Raw genomic sequence first — 23,187 nt, forward strand, 5'->3', positions numbered from 1 at the left:
ACTGGCTTTACAGACAGTTGTTATATTGAGTGCCATCACTGTCTGAGTGATTGGTTTCAGTTCATGAAGCCTGCTTACGATGACCAGGGTATTTAAAGAATCAGGTGATTTGAGCTAGTGAATGCATTTCCTTTTTTTTTTTTATTCTTTGGAAGGTTTGTTTCTGCTGTTTTGTAACATGTTATAATATTCATGGAGTATTATTCATGGATGTGGCATCATGAAGCCTAAGGGTTTATAGAATACACAAGTTGGTTTTTATTAGTAAAATTACTGTTAGTTTAATTGATTTTAAAAATAAATACCTTTTTCTTGTTTGTTAACAATTTTAATCTTACCACCTTGAATGGTTTACCACATCTCTGACTTGCAAATATGAGTGAGTGCAAAAGTGCTTGGTGCTTCCTGAGCTGAAAGGTAGAGAACACAATGCTTGAATTTCCCTTTCTTTATTGTAGCAGAAAAAAATATGAATTTTAGAGTTGGCAATAACTTTGATCTGATCCCAACTATGTGGTATGTGTACATAATGAACTTTTATCTGTCCATGAAGGAAAATGAAATTTGCAAGAAAATATCTGGAAATGGAAACTATATTATGTGTGATAACCTTGACTCAGAAAGACAAACATTGCATGTTCTGTCTCATATGCATACCTGAACTACTTTTTATAGATGTGTATCAATGTGAATGTGAGCATGTGTAGAAGCCAGGAAACTGGGAAGGGGCCAATGAGAGAGAAAGAAAGCTCTAAGGGAGAGTGGTGAGGAGGATGATAGAACACTTGTGATAAGAAGGTGAGAGCGGCGATACTAGGATCGGCAGAGGAGAGGCGAAGTGGTGGATCAGACAAAACTGAGGATTCATGAAAATACAACAAAGGAAACGTCTACTTTGAAATATAATAACAAGCCGGGCGTTGGTGGCGCACGCCTTTAATCCCAGCACTTGGGAGGCAGAGGCAGGCGGATCTCTGTGAGTTCGAGGCCAGCCTGGTCTACAAGAGCTGGTTCCAGGACAGCCTCCAAAGCCACAGAGAAACCCTGTCTCGAAAAATCAAAAAAAAAAAAAGAAATATAATAACAATAAAGTGAATAAGTATGAGAAAAGTTAGGTAACTAGTTTTAAATGCCAATGAACAATTAGTTGCATCTTCCATTATTTCCTGCTCACTTTTCATTTTATCCAGTGTTTGTTTCAGGTTCACAGATCCTCTTTGTAACAGAACTTTTAAGGAGATTTTTGTAAAGCTGTTTCTTACAATGTTATGAGCCGTATTTATGACAGGAAAGTCAGCTCCCTCATGGCTCCTGCTCTTAGCACCATAATAAAAAATTAAACCTTTCAATCAAAGGGTCACCTCCTTTTCAAAGGTATCTCTGGAACAAACTGGGATGCATCCTATCACCAACTTCCAAAAGAAACAAATCACCTTTGGCCTGTACTGTCTGTTTGCTGTGTCATTGTGGTTCTCCATAAATGCTATTGATTCAGGCTTACTGTCTCACAGTTCAGTTTCCCTTATTCTTCGAATTGATGGCAAATCCATAATCCCATTTGAAATATTCTCTGGGTCATAAAAATCATCTAATTTATATGAATTTAGCAGTTTAACTACAGTGCAGAGAAAGCTTTAGTATGCCAAGACACCAACTCTGTTTCAGGCAGAAGTTACTATATCACCTGCTTCCTTTTTCTTGTGAGTTTAATTCCCCATGATAAGAATTCTCACAGATATCTTAGGCAATAACTGATGTTCAAATGGAGAAAATGAAAAAAGAAAAGGATGGTGGGGCTTAAGTATCTAATCTGATATATTAAATCATCTATCTTAACTCTCTTAACTTTGACATTCATAATTAATTTATGTATAGTCCTGTCAATGAATGTTTGAGTACCATTGTTAGAACAGGGATATTGTTCTACAGTAAAGTCCTAGATTGCTCTGCCCAATGTTTCTAGAGTTGTTGGCCCTGGTAATCCTGATAATCCAAGTTCAGATATCCATCCTCAATATACAAACTAAATAATCAGTAAAAGGAGATTTATTCAACTTGGTCAAACTGGGAATACAAAGAGGCTCAGTGGCACCAAAATTTATCTTTGTGGTCCTGAAATGGGGTTTAAGTAGAGAGCCAGAGTAATGCATAATTAAGTAGCCCTGATTAAGTTACAGCATTTCCAGTGAAGTCACAGGTTCTTCTATCCAGGTAAAAGGAGTTGCATGGAGGCAAATGAGTATTAGCTTAAAATGGGGAGGGGTAAAATAGAGACAGATACATTTCCAAAAAATGAAGTGGGCAACCCAAACAGATCCCATGCACAAAGAATTACGGACATTTATGTCGCATTGCATGGATTTTTTTGTTTGTTTGTTGAATTGCATGGACCTTGAGGCTCATTTTCATAGCTTGGGATTTCTTACATTTGCTCCATATATAATCTCTTGTGTGTGCTTTAGTATTATAATAAGCCATAGGTCATCTGCAGTGATTTTATAAGACTATGCCACACCAATGGGATTTAGGTAGCCTTTTCCTGGGATTACCAGCTTTTCTCTTTTCTGACTGCTTTCTTTCCCATATTAATTTACCTGCCTCCGACCAAAGACCTTCCAGACCACCCCAGGTTCCTTTCAACTCTACTGCTTCACTAACCTCTAGATGGCTATTAGATTACTACTCAGTGTGAAGTTAGACTTGCCCTGCCCATAAATAAAGGAAGCCATGACTAAAAGTAAATGGCTAAAGTGTCAAACTATACCAGAAAGATTCTTTAGTGGTCTTTATTCTTTGTGTAGGGTTAAGGTTTCCTATGCTTTTCCCCATTCAATGCACAATAGTGTGTCTATTGTTACTGCACTTGCTCTGCTTTTGTTTAGCCTGTCATGATGGTGAGACTTTATGAAATTAGCTTCTGATATTACTAGGAGAAATAAACTTGCATATAACTCCCTAATCCTTCTTCTCTTAAAATCTTGAGGCTGGGGGGGAATGGGGAATGTGGGAGGAGGGGAGGGAGAGGAAACTGGGATTGACATGTAAAACAAGCTATTTAAAATTAAAATAAAAAGTGATAAAAAAAATCTTATCTGTTCTCAATCCCAGAACCTAAGGTTTGGAAGCTGTATTGTAGATATATCTGGTGACACCAGGATCCACAATTCAGTGTTTTGATTGCTTATGGTTTTTTGTATTGCTGTCTGTCTGGTGAAAAAAAATGTAATTGTATTATAATCTCAGAAAAAGAAAAGGAGGTATTTTTAAAAGAAGTACTAGAAAGAAATGTTTAAAGACAAGAATGTTGTTGAAGTCAGGACAAGGGGTAAATTTGGAACAGTGCCTTTCAGTAGATATTCACTAAAGATAAATACACTTCTCATTGACTAGTCTGATTTTTAAGTTAATGCACTATTTTACAGATAGAAGGAGAGAGAGTGCATAAAAAGGGAGAGAATACATATTCTTAGCCTTATTTGAGACCATCCTTCATATTATCAATACTCTATGTTCTACTGTGGGTATAGGATCAGATTTTAATTGTACAAAGTTATGCAGCAAGGCATATTTGAGGTAATTGCAGGAAAATGGGCATATTAACCTGCCCAGCCTTATGCATTTTGACAAAGCACACCAAACTTACAGAAAAGAGCTCTAAGAACATACAGATGGGCTCAAAACCCTGTATTATTTCAACTTGCTATAGCTTTACAGACCAGTCAGAGCTATAAACTAAAGATAACTTAGTAGCAATGTCCCACCATGACATACCTGCAGAAAGAACTAAATGTTGTAATGGACTATGAATCAAAAATACATTTTTCATATCTGGGAAGCAACTAAAATTTTTGTCTTCTTTTTCATTTTCCCTATGCCTGCATATGTGTGTGTGTGTGTGTGTGTGTGTGTGTGTGTGTGTGTGTGTGTGTGTGTGCATTTGTATATACACACATGTGAGGGACTATCACTAATATCATATGATCCTCAATCAATCTTTCATCTTAATTATTAAGGCTGAGGTTCTCACCAAACCTAAAGCACATCAACATGATTAGCTTTCTCAACCACCTTGCCCTGGGAATGAAGCTGTGGTAGGAATTATAATAGGGCCACCAAGCACACTTTCCATTTATATTGGAACTGAAATTACAGGTAGACTGCCATATACAGCCAACATTTACATGTGTTCCCAGGGATTTCAACTCTGATCCTTCTGTTTACACAACAACAACTGTAGTCTTTGAGCCATTTACCCAGCCTCATCTACGTATTTTAGATTCCCCTATCAGAGCTGGCAATCTCTAGACTAACTGTTATAGAAGGAAACTAACACTCCCTGGCTCTACCAAGTCATGTTTCAGTGATTACTTTGCTAGTCTGTTTTGCTCCAAATGTTAATACATAGAATATGTTGCTTTCATGATTAATGTGGGGCTAGAAACCTGGACATGTGTGCTGAGTGATCAGTGGTAAGGGTCAATAGCCACGTGTGCTGGGTGATCAGGGGTGAACGGCTTCTTTGCACTCATACCGCAGTTCACACATTTATCTGCCGTGAAGAGCAATTGCTCAGTTGACAGGTTGCTTTGTGAACAGAATATTTAGAGATAAAAGATGTTGACATAGGCAGGCATATTTCTCATCTCTTTGTCAGCTATAATGGTAGATTCACAGTTTCAAGCTTGAAATCATCCCTTGCTTTGGCAGAATATGTGCTAAAATTGGAATGATGCAGACAATATTAGCATGGTCCCAGTATAAGGATGACATGCAAATCCATTAAAAATTATCTTATTGTTAGAGTAAGGGATGTGGCAGAGTTGTTAAAGCTCTTGCCACATAAGCATGGTGACCTGGATTTTTTCTCCAGAACACACATAAAGCTGGACACAGGGCCATAGAGATCTCTCAGTGTTTAAGCATAATGGCTACTCTTCCAGAGAATCCAAGTATGATTCCCAGCATTCATGTGGTGGCTAATAGCAATCTGTAACTCCAGTTTCAAGGAATCTTCTGGTCAGTGTATGCATATTGTGCACAGAAATACATTCAGGTTAAACACACTTATGCATAAACTAAAAATAAATACCTTTAAAAAAGCTAGAGAAGGGGGAGCTCATGGACCCCAGAATGGGAAATCAGCATAGGATCGAACAAGGCCCCCTGAACGTGGGTGTCAGTTAGGAGACCTGGCAGTCTATGGGGTCTCTGACAGTGGAACAGTATTTATCCCTAGTGTATGAATGGACTTTGGGAGCCCATTAAGTATGGAGGGATACACTCTTATCCTTAGATGCATGGGGGAGGGCCTAAGCCCTGCCCCAAATGATGTAACAGACTTTGATGGTCCCCTATGAAAGGCCTCACTCTCCCTGGGTAACAGAAGGGGAATGGGAGTGGGATCAGTGAGGGGTTTGGGTTAATGGGAAGGATGATGGAACTGGGATTGATATGCAAAATAAGATTGTTTCTAATTTATATAAATAAAAAAACAACAACAGCAACAACAAAGAGCTAAAGGAGATAGAGTTTTCTGAAATCACAGTGCTGAGGATTCTGAGACAAGAGGATCCACAGGGGCGAGTTAGCCAGCCAGGGAGGTCAAAACAGTAAGCCCAAGTTCAGAGACACTGTCTCAAACTACAAAGTAGACAGAGAACATTTTTTCAAGTTGAGCAACCGAGGAAGAAACCTGAGTTCGATCTATGGCCTCTGTTCACACATATGCAAGTTCATGCTCAACTGCACACCCACATGCAGCCACCCACCCACAAAAAAAATAATAAAACTTGCAGTAAGATGCATAGTCTTACTGAATATATCTGTCTTCATGCTTGCATGGCAACTGCTTTGTGAACAGAATCATTCAAGGAGATCACCAAAATAGCTTAAAGAAGAGCGTGAACTATAGATCAAAATTTCAGCGGACCTGTGTTCAGTTCACAACAGTCATGTTGGGTGGCTTACAACCACTTGTAACTACAGCTTCAGGAATTCCAACAACTTTGATAGCCTCTGATCATCTGAGCTAACATACACATACTCCCACAGACATGCCTACATATATACATAATTAAAATAAACTTTAAAGAAATTCTTGAAGAACGCTAATCAGGAATCAATAAAACATTACTATGCAATGGCAAGAAGGTAGTGACCCAATTTGATTTTACTAGCAAACACTTTTACGAAAAATAAATGTGCTTCTCCCTTTAGAAAGATTGTTCAATGAACATCATCCGGATATTGTGTGTAAGCACAACACCATGTAGTTAGGGGAGCTTGAGAAGGTTATTCATTCTTGTATCTGGGAAAAGAAGATGTGCTTAAAATATTGTTCCAATAACCCTGTGCCATGCAGAGTGTCTAAGAGTCTGAGAGTAAAATATATTTCAGTGTAGTGTCAGTGTCAGCAACAAGGACAGGCTGCATCCAAAGGAAATTTCCACCTCTGTTAAGACTACCCTCACTCAAGGAAATAAATAAATAAATAAGTTTAAAACAATGTACATACAAGACCCACAGAAAAAATGAATTTAATTTTCATGACATATAGGCTAGGCAGTGTGAGGTAGAGGCTGAAGGGGCAGAAGGACATATAGAAACTGAAACATGAAAGGTCTTGAGCATCATAGAAAAGCAGAAAGTTGATATAGGGAGGAGAGAGTAATGAAAGAGAGGTAGTAAAACTTAAAGAACAGACAAGTTTGCCGGGCGTTGTTGGCGCACTCCTTTAATCCCAGCACTCAGGAGGCAGAGGCAGGCGGATCTCGGGGAGTTCAAGGCCAGCCTGGTCTACAGAGTAAGTTTCAGGACAGCCTCCAAAGCCACAGAGAAACCCTGTCTCGAAAAACAAAAAAAAAACAAAACAAACAAACAAACAAAAAAGAACAGACAAGTTTAAGGAGGCTCTACCTGGGGCACATTTCAGTAAAAAAAAATTTGTGGCCAGTGGGTTAGTCTGTCTCAAAAAACAAAGCAACAACCAATAAGAAAATATAGTTGGCATCTGAGGAACTGGAGTTTATGCTGATCTCGGGTTCCTAAGTGTCAGTCTTACAGTTACACACACACACACACACACACACACACACACACACACACACACACACACACACACGGAGCTCAGGACAGGCAGAATGGATAATAGGAAGATGTGTCTACTGGTTAAAAAGACCCAAAAACACAATAAACACCTTAACTAGAATACTTCAGGTCTTACATTTTTCCTAATAGGTAATCTTGAGTGTCGATTAAGATCAATACTTTTCTGAAAATAATGATTGATTACTCTATTCTTTTCTATTTCAGATTTTTCATTATTCATTTACTGCTTCATATTTGATTTACAACATACACACTGGGTAAGTCCTTTGCTTTTCTGCGTCTTATGAGCCACTGTCAAACTAAGTTGCTACCGACGTGAGTTTGTTCACTTGAAAATATTTACATCTTTTCAAGGGAAGTGTGGGAGCTGAATCCTCCAGAAGTCGAGGACTCAGTGTTGCAGTATGCGGCCTGGGGTGTGCAAGGACAGCAGCTGGTAAGAACGCTCTGCCCAGCCCCTGTCCAGTGAGGCTAAATGAAAAGTCTTTGTAGAACCCATATCCTTGTGCAGTTTATCCTGCAACCCTTGTCATTTCTCTAAGGTCCTCTGCATTGCTTATATTAAATAAATATTTCTTTGTTAAAATACTTTTCTTAAACGTTTTCTTAAGAGTATGTCAAACGAAGAGTGGAAGGCAGTTCAGTGGGTAAAGCCAAGCAGCATGAGAGACCAGACCTATTAAACAGCTAGGTTTGATGGTGTATTCTTGGATCCCCAGACCTGGAGAGACACACAGCTGGACCCCTGGAGCTTCTTGACCAGCCAGCATGGGCCACTCAGTCAATTCCACCCCTGTTGGTTCAAGAATAGGTGACTGGAAATCACATCCAAGTTTAACCCCTGGCTTACCATGCACACACACTGGTATATGCTACCAATGCATACCAATCCACCCACCCACCCACAAACATGAGCTAATATACCAAATGACACTAGTAGTACTTGCTATTAGACCAATTTAAAAAGTGTTTAGCTAGCAGGTACTAGATGATCAAACTCATAACTAATAATAAAAACAAAAAATTCCAGGATATTAACTCTTACTCCCACACAATTCCCACTCCTAAGTGTTCAGCCATTTTGCAAAATTAATAATGAAATTCTTTATTACTGAAATATTGGAGGCAGGAATACTTGACAGTTGCTTGTGTATTTATATACTTACTTTGCTGTTTGCTTGATTTTTGAGACAAGGTCTCCTGTAGTCCAGTCTGGTCTTTAACTACCTATGTACACAATGATGACCTTGAACATCTGATCCTCTTGCCATCCCTTCCTAAATGCTGGGATTGCAGGCATGTACTACAACACATAGTTTGCGAGGTGCTAGGAATCAAATGCAGGGCACACCAAGCAAGTGCTGTACCAACTGAACCTCAGCACCAGTCCTTAATACTACTTTAGTTTTAGAATTGTTTATGATTTGTGTGTGGGGGTGAATATATATACCTGTGCCTAACTTATGTAGAGGCTAGAAGACAGGCTGTAGGCCTCAGTTCTCTCCTTCCAAAGTGTGATCCCCAGGAATCTTCCTCAGATCATCAGGCTTAGAGGCACCTTTCTGCAGTAACCTACAGGCCCAATGATGTTCGTGTTCTACTTGTATTTTCTAAGACAAATATAGAAAACTCTAGAGTTCTCTAAATTCTATATAATCCTTCACAGGTACACTTGGTAATAATGTTTTTTGTAAGATTTAATTTCACTTTCCATTATGATGTCTCTTTTTCAGATGGATTAAGTTAATACTTACTGTTTAACTCACAGTGATAACAGATTTTGTTTATTTAGAACTTGTATTGTTTAGAAGCTTGTCTATACTTGGAATGTGAGCTGACCTTTATACTTCATGTGCTTAATAAACATTTTGATGAATGTGTTATAGGGAGAGTTGTGCAGATTCCCCAGTGGTGGATGCATTTCTCTACTAAGCCTATTAGAAAAATCTCAATAATTGTTTACCTCTTCATATTTACTTGTTACTGATGTTGGGTGTGCGATGTCTTTCTTTGGGGTACCGTCAATTTTACATGACAGAACTGAAATATGCTTCAAGAGCAAGGGGATTTTAAGATGATTATTAAATCTCTAAAATGTGAAATTGAATTCATGATAATTTAATAAACGTGTATTTAACTTATTTACAGGCCTAAGTTTAGCCTTTAAAAAACTTTTAATTGAGTTTAGAAACATCTGAATGTTTTAAAAATTAAAATTGATAGTTCAGCATTAGCCAGATGGGCTGAAGTATGTTTCTCATTTTCTATGCTCATCAATTTCTTCATTAATAAAATGAAAGCATCTACACAATCATATAATGACAAAAGCTTGAATACTGCTTACTATTTCTTTCAATATAGCACCCAATATTGTTGCTTTATGAATAATTCATTACACCATTTATAAATCCAATAAATTATTTCTAATCATTCTAGGTTAAACAATGAAATGACATTAGCAATTTAACAAATAGGCTACAGGGAAAATCATGAAATTGTCTTGAAGTGAGTAATCATGAGATGAGTAACTATGGCAATATCAGATCATTTGACCTTGGTCAAGCCATTACTTTCACCATTGCAAAAATTAAGACATTTAGCTTTGATTTCAAGCCTTCCTCAGTGACAACACTGCATTATTTTACTTTAAAGACAACACTTTAATAGTTTCATTTTTGTAATCATGAGAATAATGAAGAAGGAGTAAGGCAGGTTGGAAGAAAAGTGAGGGACTCACAGCATTCGTCCATTTTTAACAACCATAGTGTGAAACCCAGCAATATTTGAGTGTCATCTGTTTAGAACACTGCTATGATACATACTCAATATTACTGACAAATAAACTTTAGTGGTAACTTGGTGAATATGTTTATTCCCTGAAATGGAAACTGAGAGTTAAATATAATGTTTGAATCACCGACTTAAAATGGAGAGTGAATCCACTATTTTCTACATTTTTAGTATAGTTTTATGGATCCATATGAGAGCTAGGTTGAACAAATAAAAGGCTTACTTTAAAATATTGAGAAATGCATATGTAAGTATTATAGTCACTAAGTTATATTTCACTAATAAATCCTCCAATATATTCTGTATTGACTATATTTTCTACACTAAATAGATAATCAGGGTTTTTTAAAAACTTTTATTGATTCTTTGTGGGTTTTAGATCATGTGCCTGAATCTCACTCATCTTCCCATCTCCACCCCTCGTCCTTCTGGCCTTACGACCTCCACTCAAAAGCAAAACAAAATTTTAAAGCGTAGTAAAAAAGCCAAAGCATTGAAAAAAATCAAACCACAATAACAAAATCTAGGTGTGAAAGTTTGCAGTGTGGCCCAGTGAGTAACACAGACTACCCCTTAGTTCATACATCTTTTCATTGCAAGGATCATTGGTCTGGTTTGAGGCCCCTGGCTTCTTCTACACTACTGATAATGGGCCTTCAGTGGGACTCCCCCGGGATATCCTACTGTTGCCTTGTGTCATGAGATCCTGTACTTTTGGATCTACAAGTCCAGCACCTTCACATACACTAGCAGTTCATAGATGATGTAGATATTGAAGGGGGCTAACTCATAGCCTTTATTCTGGGCCTGGGTGGTACCTGGGTTGGTCAGCCCTGCAGCTTTCCCTCAATAGACAACTAGTTTAATAAATCATTATGAAGCAAACAAGCCAATGATTTGAAATGAAAATGAAATTCAGGTGTCTAGATACCAGTGTCACCCCCCTATGCTTGCATTTACCCTGCAGACACTTAGAGAAACTTAGAAACAATGTCTTTACTCCTCATTTGTACAACAGTCTCTAGAGTCTTTTTTTTTTTTTTTTGCCATGTACAGAAAAGTGACAAGATTGCCTGAGGGCTAGGGACAAATATGCCTGTTGCTTACAGAGCAAACATGATGGAGGTATTTGTGTATAGCCACAGGGAACGGAAGCAGAATTTGGGGAGCAGACAGTGTTAATGGGATGTGTACAGCCACCAAAATCTCAGTTCTTCAAGTTGGCAGTGTGAACAATCATGTTGACCATTTTTTCAAAGTCTGAACCAATGAAATTCTTGAAACAATGTAACTTCATGTTTCTTGAGAATTCTTAGTAATTCAATCAAATATTGGCGAGTTTCAGTGACATTCATTTTCCAGTCCTGGGAGAGACATATTTATATCTGCACTAAAACAATAGTAATAATTGTTTTATTTAATAATTCTCAATAATTAATTTTCCTACATTTTTCTAAGACAGTTATTAAAAATGCTCTTCTGTCCTTTGAGGGCACATGGTACACAGACAGGAATGCAGGAAAATACCCAAATGCATAAAAATATTAAAATATTTAAAACAAAATAAATAGGTAAAAATTGTATGTTCTCTCATGAAAGTCCTTCATGAGTGGCTCTATGATCTACTTACTACAGGTAACAACAAACTGAAGAATAGTATTTATTTTCTATATGGTTTTGCTTTATTTTCTATTTGGCTTACCTTTTCTTTTTTATTTTTTTACATGACTTTTTATTGAGACTTCATTTTTATTATTTTTGATTATGTGTGAATGTGTGGTGCAAGCACGTACCTATGGGTACAGGTGCTTTAAGAGGCCAAAACAGTCTGAAGTTATGGGCAGTTGTGAGTCTCCCAATATGACTGCTAGGAACTGAACTCAGATCTCTAGAAAAGCAGTGCTCACTCTTAACCATTGGTCTGTCTCTCCAGCCCTTTCATTTATTTTCTACTTGGCTTATTTCCTCCTCATTGATGAAGATCTAATAGCAGTGCCTTCCCAAACACTTTTGTTATTTAAACCATTCATACAGACAGAAGGCACTCCAAATAGTATCTGCCATAAGTAGTTTAGTTGTTACTTTTTATTGCTGTTTTAAAATTATGAAAGAAATATCTTATTGAAAGAAATATTTAATGAATTTTCTACATAAATTTTTATTTAAATTAAAAACAATCTTATTTTACTTACCAGTTCCCTCTCCCTCTCATCCTCAAAATTGGGTGGGGTTTTAAAACCAGTAGCTTTGTGGGATCTAAAGCACAGTTCTTCAGACTTATACAAAAGCATCTTAAAAGTCTTTCATAAAACTTTTGTAAAGAAATCCGTATATATCAGCGTCATATTTTTGTACATGGAAATAAAGTAAACAGCATGAACCAAAAATGACTAATGGTGGATTTCATATGGCTATGACATCTTTGTCAATATTTGAGGCTATCAGCAAACTTAGCTGTGTGATTTTATGACTGATGTGCAAGTGCAATACTTTAATTAGTTATGGATTGAAGTAATTAAGGAGTCCGGATTGTATACTTACTTGGGGATAATTAATTTCTGTTTCTTGGTCTTCATTTTCTAATCTTATTCGCTATAAAAAATAAAATCATGGTTATGCAGAAGACAAGAAGAGAGAGTCACATGATATGCATAATAAAGAGGGTTTAAGTTGATGCTTCTTAGGTGGGCATTGGTGGCACATGCCTTTAATCCCAGCACTTGGGAGGCAGAGACAGGCAGATCTCTCTGAGTTTGAGGCCAGCCTGGTCTACAAAGTGAGTTCCAGCACAGCCTCCAAAAAACAATACAGAGAAACCCTGTCTCGAAAAAAAAAACAAACAAACAAACAAAAAAAAAAGTTGATGCTTCGTTGCTTGACCAGCGTCTTCAGTTTTTTTACTGTAATGGAAGAAATTTTGGATGTGGCTAATGTTGTGAGGAAAATACCTTGGAAGCGGCAAACACACAAATTTTCTGTAGAAGATGGTGAATGTGGATGCCACTTTAACTTCAACCCTTGTTTTATTAGAAGAAACAGTATAGAAGAGGAACATATATTTCCAGGAGAAAGTGGTGTAGATGGACACCACTTTAGCTTCAATATGTGTTTTATTAGAAAAAAAACATCATGGGAGAGGACTCTAGAAGGAGGGGGCATAGGAAGCTGCACAATTCTGTCTTCCCACTTATGAAATCATTACACTAGTAGACATGTAATTATGAAGATCTCTAGAGTCTAAAAGTTTGAACATCTGTACGAAGACATAAGTATAAAGCTGTAGTTAATTTAGATTTATTTCTCCTTTTGGTTGGACAGAAGATCTCTGCCTCATGAAGGGCAGGCATAAGTATATGTGGTTTTGCAGCATGCCTAGAGCATATGAGAAACAGTATGAACAATAGCCTCTGAAATCCTAATAAAGGAATTTTATTCTTACTACAAAATGTCACTTCAGATATGAAGTTGCATAGACAAGCAGGCTCCTAACTGCCACTATTGAAAGCCCTCTCCCTTGCTAAGTTAAATTTCATAAGGATGGAAGAGCCCTTGACTTTTAAATATTGTGCTGTTATGTTGACAGGAGTGCCAGATACACATGTGGTGTGGAAAACACGTCTCTTAGGAGTTCATAGTATAGAACAGGAATCCAAAAGATTTAGTTATTGCCTTAAGTGATAGATTAAATGGGAATGGTGCCCAAAGTCTTATATGTTTGAACATTTGATCTCTAATTGGAACTATTAGATGATATGGTCTGCTGGAGGAAAAGAGTCATTAGGGACTGGCTTGGAGATGTCATAATCCCTTATAGAGTGGTTTGAATAAGAATGGACCCCACAGGCTCATATATTTGAATGCTTAGTCACCACGAAGTGGTACTACCTGAGAAGAAATCAAAATTATCACTGCACAACTGTTCTTAATACTAAGCTTCTGTGACCCTCTTTGATTCTTTAGACTGGTTTGTGTCTGTATTCCCTCTTTACTTGAGCAACTCCATCCTTCTCTTTTTTTTAATTTTATTTATTTATTATTAAGTATACAGTGTTCTGCCTGCACACCAGAAGAGGGCACCAGATCTCGTTACAGATGATTGTGAGCCACCATGTGGTTGCTGGAAATTGAACTCAGGACCTCTGGAGGAACAGTCAGTGCTCTTAACTTCTGAGTCATCTCTCCAGCCCAACTTCATCCTTCTTCATCTTAGGCAAACACACTAAATACTGATAGTTTACGGAACATTTTTATGATCCTTTGGCATCACTAATTTTCTTCATTTTGTTAGTTATTTCCCTTTGCTGTAATAAAATACTACGCCCAAATGGAAGTTAAAGAAGAAAGAGCATATTTTAGCAAATGATTCAAGAAAAATAGAACCTGTGATGATGAAGAAGGCATATCAGGAGCAGAAAGCAGACAGGTCACATTTCCTCACATCTGGGAAGCTGAGAGAGAGAACAGGAAGTGGAGCAAGGCTAGAATCCCTTGAAGCCCATCCTCCAACCTAAAGTTCCTTAACTTCACAAAGCAGCATCCCCAACTGGGGACCTAGTGTCTAAACATATGAGCCAGTGAGAGACAGTTTTTCATCAGTATTATGACATCTACTGAATTTTTAGTCTCTTTTTCATTTAATCCTGCTTTAAAATATATTGTTCACTTTTAGTTGCTAGTTTGGGGTTTAGTTTTTAGGTTTTGTTCTTGTTGCTATGTTTTTATGGTTTCTTAAGTAGTAGAACTGTATATTTGATCTGAAATAGCTTTTGTTTGATAATGTGAGGATTAATTTAGATTAGGGCCTGCTGGCACACTCCTGTAATCCCAGCTCTTGAAGGATAAAACAAAAACAGCAAGTGTTCAAGGTCAGACTGAACTACATAGTAAGACCCTCTTAAGAAGTATGAGTTTTCTTCAGCAACCTCAACCTCAATAAAAGCTCAAAGACTATGAGCTTAACAACAAAAATATATATGCCTGCATTCTAATTTTGTTTGTAACTAAAATATTTGAGTATGGAAAAGAAGGAAAGAGGAATAGAGTGTTGGAGAGGGAGGGGAGAAGGCTAGAGATTGCTTGCTCCCTCTTCCTATACAGTATCTTAGTTACTGTTTTATTGATGTGACAAAACACAATGACCAAGGCAGGTTACAAAAGAAAGCGTTTAATTTGGGGCTTACAACTCAAAGGGTGTCTATGACCATCATGGCAGGACTGGAGAGATAACTTAGCAAGTAGGAGCACTGGCCTCTCTTACAGAGGATACAGTGTCAATTCCCAGCACTCAACAATCTCGATTATCAAACTTATGACATTTGCTGTAATTTTTAATTAAATGTTGGATTATTTAGAAATAATGAAGCAAGGAAAGCAATTATATTTTTCATTTGTTTTTCTACCATACAGTGAAAGCTCTCTACCATCTCTTAATATATTCTATCCCTCATGTGAATTTCAATAGTTAATTGAAGGTGTTTCAGCAACATAGTTTTTGTACTTGTAAATCAAGGTCATATGTAATTCGGTATGCTCATATTTTGCATAGCTGCCACTAAGCAAGACATTTAGATAGGACAGCCATGTAAATGATAACTAGTGAACATTTAATACAAGCTCTTTTCATTTCACTGTAGCTCTTGAATAACTGTTATTCTTGCATCTAACTGTACAAGGTTCTTGCATAATGATGCAAGACCTGTACAGTCAGTTGTCTAAACAATAACTTAGGAATATAGTTTGCAAGATGAGATTGCTTATTATATACAGTCCCTGGGATGAAAATATCTCAGTTTGGAATAACCAACATTTTAATAAGTTATGCTTTGAGAAATGGCATGCAGATAACTCCTTGAGGGAACCTTTCTCTGTGTCAATGTCAGGATCTTTCCCTCGGAAGTGATTCCAGTTGTCAGTCAGACTGGGAGCTTCTTCCTAATAAAGAAAACACAACTGTGAGAATATATTCATACTTAATGATTTCACTGATAAGCCACAGCCTATTCTCTGTTATTTAATGATTGTCTTTGTTAGTATATAGCGTAAAGGGTTTAATTATGGAAGCAATGTGGGATATCAGTGGAAAGGATAATCAAACAGAACAAAGAATACATGAAAAATTGCCATATCATAGGCTATGGGTTCATATGCTAAAAGGGAAAACACTAAAAATGGGGTGGGGATATTGTAACCAAGAGAGAGAAGGGAATCAATTAGAGGTTAGGAGGGACATGGGAAAAGCTAGTCAGGAGTGAAACAATGAAAGAAAACAAGCCACAATGTCAATATGGCATTGCAGCCATAATTAACTGTGTATGAGTCACTTTGCCTAGAGGTATGTATGTGTACCACAAGCATGCCTAGTGGATGCAGAGACCAGAAGAGAGTGTAATGTCCTGTGGAACTGCAGTTAAGGACTGGATCTTCCATGTGATTGCTAGGAACCAAACGCTGGATCTACAAGATCAGCGATTGCTCTTAAATAATCGCTTTAAAACTCCCTTATTTCTTTAGGGTCATTCAAGTGTGTGTATGGTCCCCCTGAGTTTGTTCTGCTTCTGTAGTTTATCTTATTGTTGATTTCTAGTTTAACTGAAAGACAGAAGAGATTACTTGCACCTTGATTTGTGGGGTAACCTCTGGTTTACTTTGAAGAAGCTTCCATTAGATGCTGAGAAGACTGTAGATTGTTTTTCTTTTAGATAGGATGTTCTGTAGAATCTTCTAAGATGACCATATGTGGTATAGTCTACTACTGAGGTTTCTTTATTGATTTCAGTTTGGAAGATCCAGAGATGAGAGTGCAACATAAAACTCTAACACTATAATTGTATTAGTACCTATCTGATCTATTGTGTTCACTATTGTGTATTTTATGACACAGAAAAATAAAAGGAATTACATGGAAAATTTATAAAATGATAATTTGATAGAAAAAATATTCAGAAATTTATAACTTGGTAATTTTAGTTTTGTGGGGAAATGTCGGGAAATGAGTGAAATTGCAAAGAATTTAATCAACACAGTCAAAATGAAATATTTGGCATTTATTGAAGCCAGTACCTGTGGAACAAAACAGAAAACAAAAAACGAAGTAACGTCTTGTGCAAGATTCATAATGTATAGAATTTTCATGGGTTGTTGGGCACATTTCATTACATTTAAAAGAACCGAAATCACACAGGATGATCTCTATGACCATGAGTGAATTAAATTAGAAGTGAAAACCATCAACTATATGTATATATATATATAATATATAGTTAGCTAAAAGTACACTAGATGAAACATACATGCATAACCAAATATGATAACTCACATATCTAATCCCAATATTTGAGAGACTGAGGAAATAAGATTACAAGAAATTTAAGGTTACCTCAGGATGTATATTTACTCCAAAGTTAGACAAAGCTACAGAATTAAACCATGTCTAAAAAGAAATCAAAATTAAATCACATGTGTTTGTATATATGTGCATAAGAACACATGTGCAAGCATATCTATCTGCATGTGCTTGGAAGCCAATGGTTGACCTCAGGAATCATCAATTGATTTTCCACCTTACTTTGAGGCAGAGTCTCTCACTACACCTGGAACTCACCAGTTCAAATAGACTAGATGGCCAGTAAGCCCCAGTGATCCTCCTGTCTCTGCTTCTCTGCTCTGGATTTACAGACACATGCTTCTGTGCTTGACACACTATATGTAGATTCTGTGGGTCTAACCTCGATACTGCTTTAGTAAGCCCTTTAAGGATAAAGCCACCTTTCCAGCTCCTATGATGCCTTTTATACAATAAAGCACCAAGAATATCACATTAGGGAATTTTTGGAATTGCAGAGCCAACTGGGTTCATAAGCAGAAGAGCAACAACAGAAAACACAGAACATAGACCAACAACAAGAATTTGTTCTGAAGAACCATGAGAGGTTTAGAAATAAGAAGAGCTAGAGTCTGGGGAACAGTAGGAAAGCTGTAGCTGGTGTGGTACATGGTAACTATAGTCTGAGGAGAGGACAGAGAAGTCAAGAGGAAATATCCAAGGGAGTAAGACACAGAAATTCCAAAATGTCATCTAAGTCAAAACATGTATATGTAAGATGCCCACTGAACCCCAAACATAATGAATTCACAGGAAGCCACATACAGGACTTATGAAAACTACTCAAAACTAAAATTAAGGATGCCATGGATAGGGAAATAAGAAATATACCTAGAGACAAGTGTCCACAAGCCTATGAAATTCTTCATAGAGATGGGAGAGAGTTATCATACAGAAAACTTCTGGCTGAAAAGACTTGGAGGACCCATGCTACAAGATTTTGCTCTTGTCACATCTTCAGTGTTCCTTTACTCATGCTGATCTGAACTACCCATTCTGTCAGTATGAAGAAAAGTGACACCAGAGGAACCCACATCTTCAGGATGCAAAAAATGAACTCTGAAAATGATAGATGAATGAATAACTATAAATCACTCAATTTCCTCTTTCTGTGTAAAACATATTAATGTTAAAACCAAAAACAATAATTTACAGGCTACAGAGATTTCCAAGCTGGCAAAGTGCCTGATTTGCAAATGCATGGACATGAATTAGATTACTCAAAACTCATGTTAAAATGTGGGGAAAGTGGCAAGTATTTGTAATCTCAGTGACGGAGAGGTGTGATGTGGAGACAGCTGAATCCCTAGAAGCTAGCTTATCCTACTTGGCAAAGATGTAGGCCAGTATGAGCCCTTGTTTGAATAGATATATTGGTAACTGAGGAATGATACCCAAGATTGACTTGTCATGCAAAACACGTATATGCACACACACATACTCTTGTATCCCTACATAAACCTGTACTCTATCTCTGTACACACACACACACACACACACACACACACACACACACACACACACACACAAACTCATAGGTACATGTAGACATGTACACCACACCTATATGTCTAAACAAAATGCTACTATAATTTTGCAGGATGAATATGTGTGTGTGTGTATATGTGTCTGGTATAGATAGTAATTTTTACCATAAATGTGTTGTATCATTTTGACAACAGAAAATTATGAATCAGCAATACTTTAATTTTTGGCAGGGTTTATTTATACAGAGCTTAGAAGATTGTAAGTGGACTGAAAAAAATTAGTTTACATGATAAAAATATAATAAAATAAAACTGAAAATGTATGGTATGTGTTAGATATGGTAATTCTTGGCCAATAATAGATAGAATAATGAATTCGTAATTATTTCATACATATTTTTGTTATTCCCTATACTCTTGAAGAACTGAAGAAACTTGTGAAAGGTCTAACTAAAAGATTCATGATGTAAAATCACTTCAATTTTTTTCTACAATTCTGTGTTCTTTTGAGGTATTGGGATTTTCTTGCTCTTATTCATAGAAGTTAAGTTGTATTCTCTTGGTAGCTAATCTGCTTTTAATTATGCAGCTAATAAAATATTTATTAAGTAATTTGTTGTGTCGTACCTCGTGTTACTCTAAAAGGTCATGACCTTCAAGAATTCAGTTGATAAAGTATACAAGTTATTCCCTGTAAAGAACTGAACGAAGATCTTGATTTTTTTTTCTAAAAAGAATATGTTTGATTTTAGAATTTATAACGTGGTATTTATTCTGTAGAATCCAGTTGAAGAAAAATAAAGAGTAGCTGACATACTTGCAATCTAGAAACAAAAATGGGGAAGTTGGCTCAGTGGGAAAGAATGCTTGCTGTTGCAAGCATGAGGACCCAGGTTTGAATTTCCAGTACTCATGCAAAAAGTTGTTGGTGGAGGTACTATTCAAGTTTTCATTTTTTCCTTTTCATTCATTTATTTGCATTTTTAATTGTTTATATATTTCATTTTCAGATTTGCCTGAGATTGAATTTTCTTTATTGAGTCTACTTCCACTCTGATGTCTTGTACTGTTTTCTTCATTTTGTTCCACTATTTGTGTTATTAAAATGGTTTTATTCATACCTTCTTTAAGATATACTTGGACATATTCCTCATAGTTGTTTTGAAGTCCTTATCTTGTGCTTCAGCTAAATTGCATTTCTCAGAGCCTACTGTTCTAGGGTTCCTGGGCTATAGTGGAGATGCATTGTCCTGGTTGTTAAGGTGGATTTTATGCTGGTGTCTAGGCAAATGGGTTTGAAATAATTAAAATTCGGTGTGCTGATATCTGGCCTTGTCTTTGTTGGTTGGATGTTTTCTTCCTTGACCTCTGTTACCCTATGGTTCTTAGGAGAGTATGGTAGCTGTGGGTCATCTGGTAGGGAATACTTGGTAGGATCCTGCCAATTGTGGGCACAGAGGGCCAGGGATAAAGCCTTTGAGGTATTGGGAGCCAACAATAAGGAATGGGGATGGGCTATAGGAGGACAGCTGAAGGTTTCACAGAAGGGAAGAAAGCTTCATGTGTTACTGGCAATGGAACAGAGAGACAGGAGAGGTTCCAGCAGGTGGTCTGCTACAAAACTTGGGATAAGACAGGGGATTGGAATCACAGGACAAAGAGACATGCTTTCCTAACTGATTCCTTTACCTCAGAATGGCCTACCTGTGGCCTTCCTGGTGGTTTCCCAGAGAGTGCTTGCAGGAGCTGTGGTTATTACAAATGGATAAGGGGTGGAGTAGGAAGGCTATAGAAGATCCACATGGTCCACTGGGAATTGGAGGCAGAGATAAATGGAGGCACAGAAGATTGTAGGCTATAAAGTTGGGATAAGACTAGGGGTTTGGAATGTCAGGACATTAGGGGGAGTAAGGTTGGCTTACCTGATAGAAGTCAAGTTTTCTTAATTTGTGTTTAAAAGTAATGCTCAAATCTTTGGTGAAAGGAGTTATTCCTTTTAAAGTTATTTGCAAAGACGTTGTAGGAAGATTGGATGTATTTGAATACATAGTACTAAGAGCTGATGGTAACTCGGGCCTCCACAAACATGAAAACACACACATACACAAACACACACACACACACACACACACACACACACACACACACACACCCCACAACAACAGAGAGAGAAATTTTGAATTGTTGTCACTAGCAATTGGTCCTATGTTGCTTTGCCATCACTATAATAAGACTCCCTTGATTTTGCCATTTATCAACTCAACACTCTCAACTCTTTCACTGTGTTCACTGACATGAGCACTGTACTTCCCATCATGCTTAGGTTATCTTTTTTTATGCTTCTTCTATCTTTGTCACAGTGGAATCCTGCTGTGACTTTAGAACATCCTTTTCCAGCAGTCTATTTAGAAATGGTACTTATCACCTGATCGCTCAAGATGCTCATCTTCTATGGTTGTGAGTTAACTGAGGAGTTCCTAGGAACTGAACTCTGTGAGGCTTCTGTGAGAGTCGCAATTATTATTACCCACTGAACCAGGTTTTGTGTTTTTGTTACTCTCTTTTTCGTCTCTTCTAGCATGATAACATTATAAAATCAAAATTAGGAGGAGCACCCAAGGCTGGTTGAAAAAGCAGCCATCACTAAATGCATGGTCTTTCTCTGCTTAATCTTCACCTGTAACATAAAGAGACTGAGCTGGAAAGGCCTTGAAATCTTTGGTTGAAATTTCCTTTTACGTAGGTTGTTAATATTACCATAGTATTTGGGTGGACACTATCTCCATTCACTTTCTGTTTTTTTACTGTACAAAAGGGTCTAGAAGAAGGTTTTCAGATTAAGAAAAACTGAAGAGGAAGGTTCTAAAATTGTGGTAAGATTATTTCAGAGAAATTTCTTAACTTTTTATCTCCAGGCCTAGAGGACTGGTCTTATCTGAAAAATGTCTCTAAACCATAATCCTGTCTTTAAAGCAGATGCCTAACTTACCTTTAGCACTGATTCCTACTAGAAGTTTCCTTTGCTGCATTTATGATAACTAAGACTTGTTCTAGAAGCCTAATGATGGGAGTATACCACTTAGTGCAAATTAGGGTTTCTCCCCAGGCTCCTCAATCATATACATTCTTTTTTTTATTATTTTCCAGTTTAAATTTAGATAAGAAACAAGGTTGCTTCACAAGTCAGTTCCAGGTCCCATTCCCTCCCCTCTTCCCGTGCCCTCCCCCCAACCCCCCCCCCCCGGTTATCCCCTCATTCCCCCAAGGAGGGTGAGGCCCTCCATGGGGGTGTCCATAGTCTGTCATTTCATATAGGGCAGGGCCTAGACCCTTCCCCAAGAGTTCAGGGTGAGAGTGCACCTCACATATACTCTGGAATAAAGTTGACTGATTCACTGAAATCTGTCTCACGAAGGGCTGTTGCCATTTGTGCTCATGGATCATGTACAAAGTTTTGTGCCATTGCTACTGCCTCTTGCCTTCTCAACCTGGTGGCCAACATACTGAGAGGCAAAGAGCATCCTCCAGAAGTTTCCAGACAGAGCTCATCTCTAGCACAATATTCCCCAGGCTTAATACCCAGTTTTTAAGACAGCATCTCAAATGGAGAGATGTCTCCACTGGAAAGTAATTGCCATGAAAACATGAAGAACTGATTTCACTTCCCAGAACCTATATATCCTAAAGCAAACAAACAGACAAACAAGTATGGGGCGCTGAAATTTGTAATCCCAACACTAGGGAGGTATACACAGGTAAATATCTGTGGCTTATTGGCCGACTATCCTGGCCAATCAGTGAGCTTCCGATTCTGTAAGAGGCAGTCTCAAAAACAGTAAGGTGGATAAGTAATTGAGGTACACACAAGCATGTCCACACATAAAAATGAATGATGCCCTCCAAATGTACATACCAAAGGGAATGGTGTTTTAGATAAAGAAAAGTCTCAGTCAATAATGTACTTGCTATGCAAATGTGGATAGCTGAGTTGGGAATCAGTGGCATGTGCTGAGCACCGGGAAGCCGAGACAAGAGAATCCCGAGAAACTTCGGACCACCCAGCCTAGTTTATTTGGTGAATTCCAATTGAGTGAGAAATCCTATCTCAAAAATGAGGCAGTCTGTCTCTAGGTAATGACAGCCAAGGTTGTCTGCTTGGCCTGCACATGTCATGAATGCACAAGTGTATATTCTTTCCCCGCCTCACTCACACACACAACCACACACACACACACACACACACACACACACACACACACACACACACTCTCTCTCTCTCTCTCTCACAGACACACACATTTAGAGAGAAAGGGTCTTCTCCTCCTCCTTTTTCTTCTTCTCCTTCTCCTTCTTTCATGTATCTCTCATTCTCCAGTAGCACTTTTATGTGGTCAGCCTTCCCTCAATCTCTGAAAAAATTTA

At 37.6% G+C, this 23,187-nt stretch overlaps 1 protein-coding gene and 1 non-coding gene across 3 annotated transcripts in view; both read left to right on the forward strand.

Annotated features, from left to right (window-relative positions):
- Positions 1–23,187, forward strand: part of Dpp10 (dipeptidyl peptidase like 10) — a 1,552,828-nt gene that overhangs the window by 1,385,468 nt on the left and 144,173 nt on the right. For both annotated transcript variants that reach the window (XM_005079885.4, XM_005079884.4), the window contains exons 6-7: positions 7,312–7,364; positions 7,462–7,543. In XM_005079885.4, the coding sequence (XP_005079942.1) occupies positions 7,312–7,364; positions 7,462–7,543 (135 nt within the window). The remainder of the gene's footprint in view (positions 1–7,311; positions 7,365–7,461; positions 7,544–23,187) is intronic.
- LOC121137309 lies at positions 4,696–4,799 on the forward strand. The gene has a single exon (XR_005874569.1). It is a non-coding gene; the product is annotated as a U6 spliceosomal RNA (small nuclear RNA).

Source organism: Mesocricetus auratus, unplaced genomic scaffold (genome assembly GCF_017639785.1).
Source record: "Mesocricetus auratus isolate SY011 unplaced genomic scaffold, BCM_Maur_2.0 Super-Scaffold_100676, whole genome shotgun sequence".
Taxonomy (NCBI): Eukaryota; Metazoa; Chordata; class Mammalia; order Rodentia; family Cricetidae; genus Mesocricetus; species Mesocricetus auratus.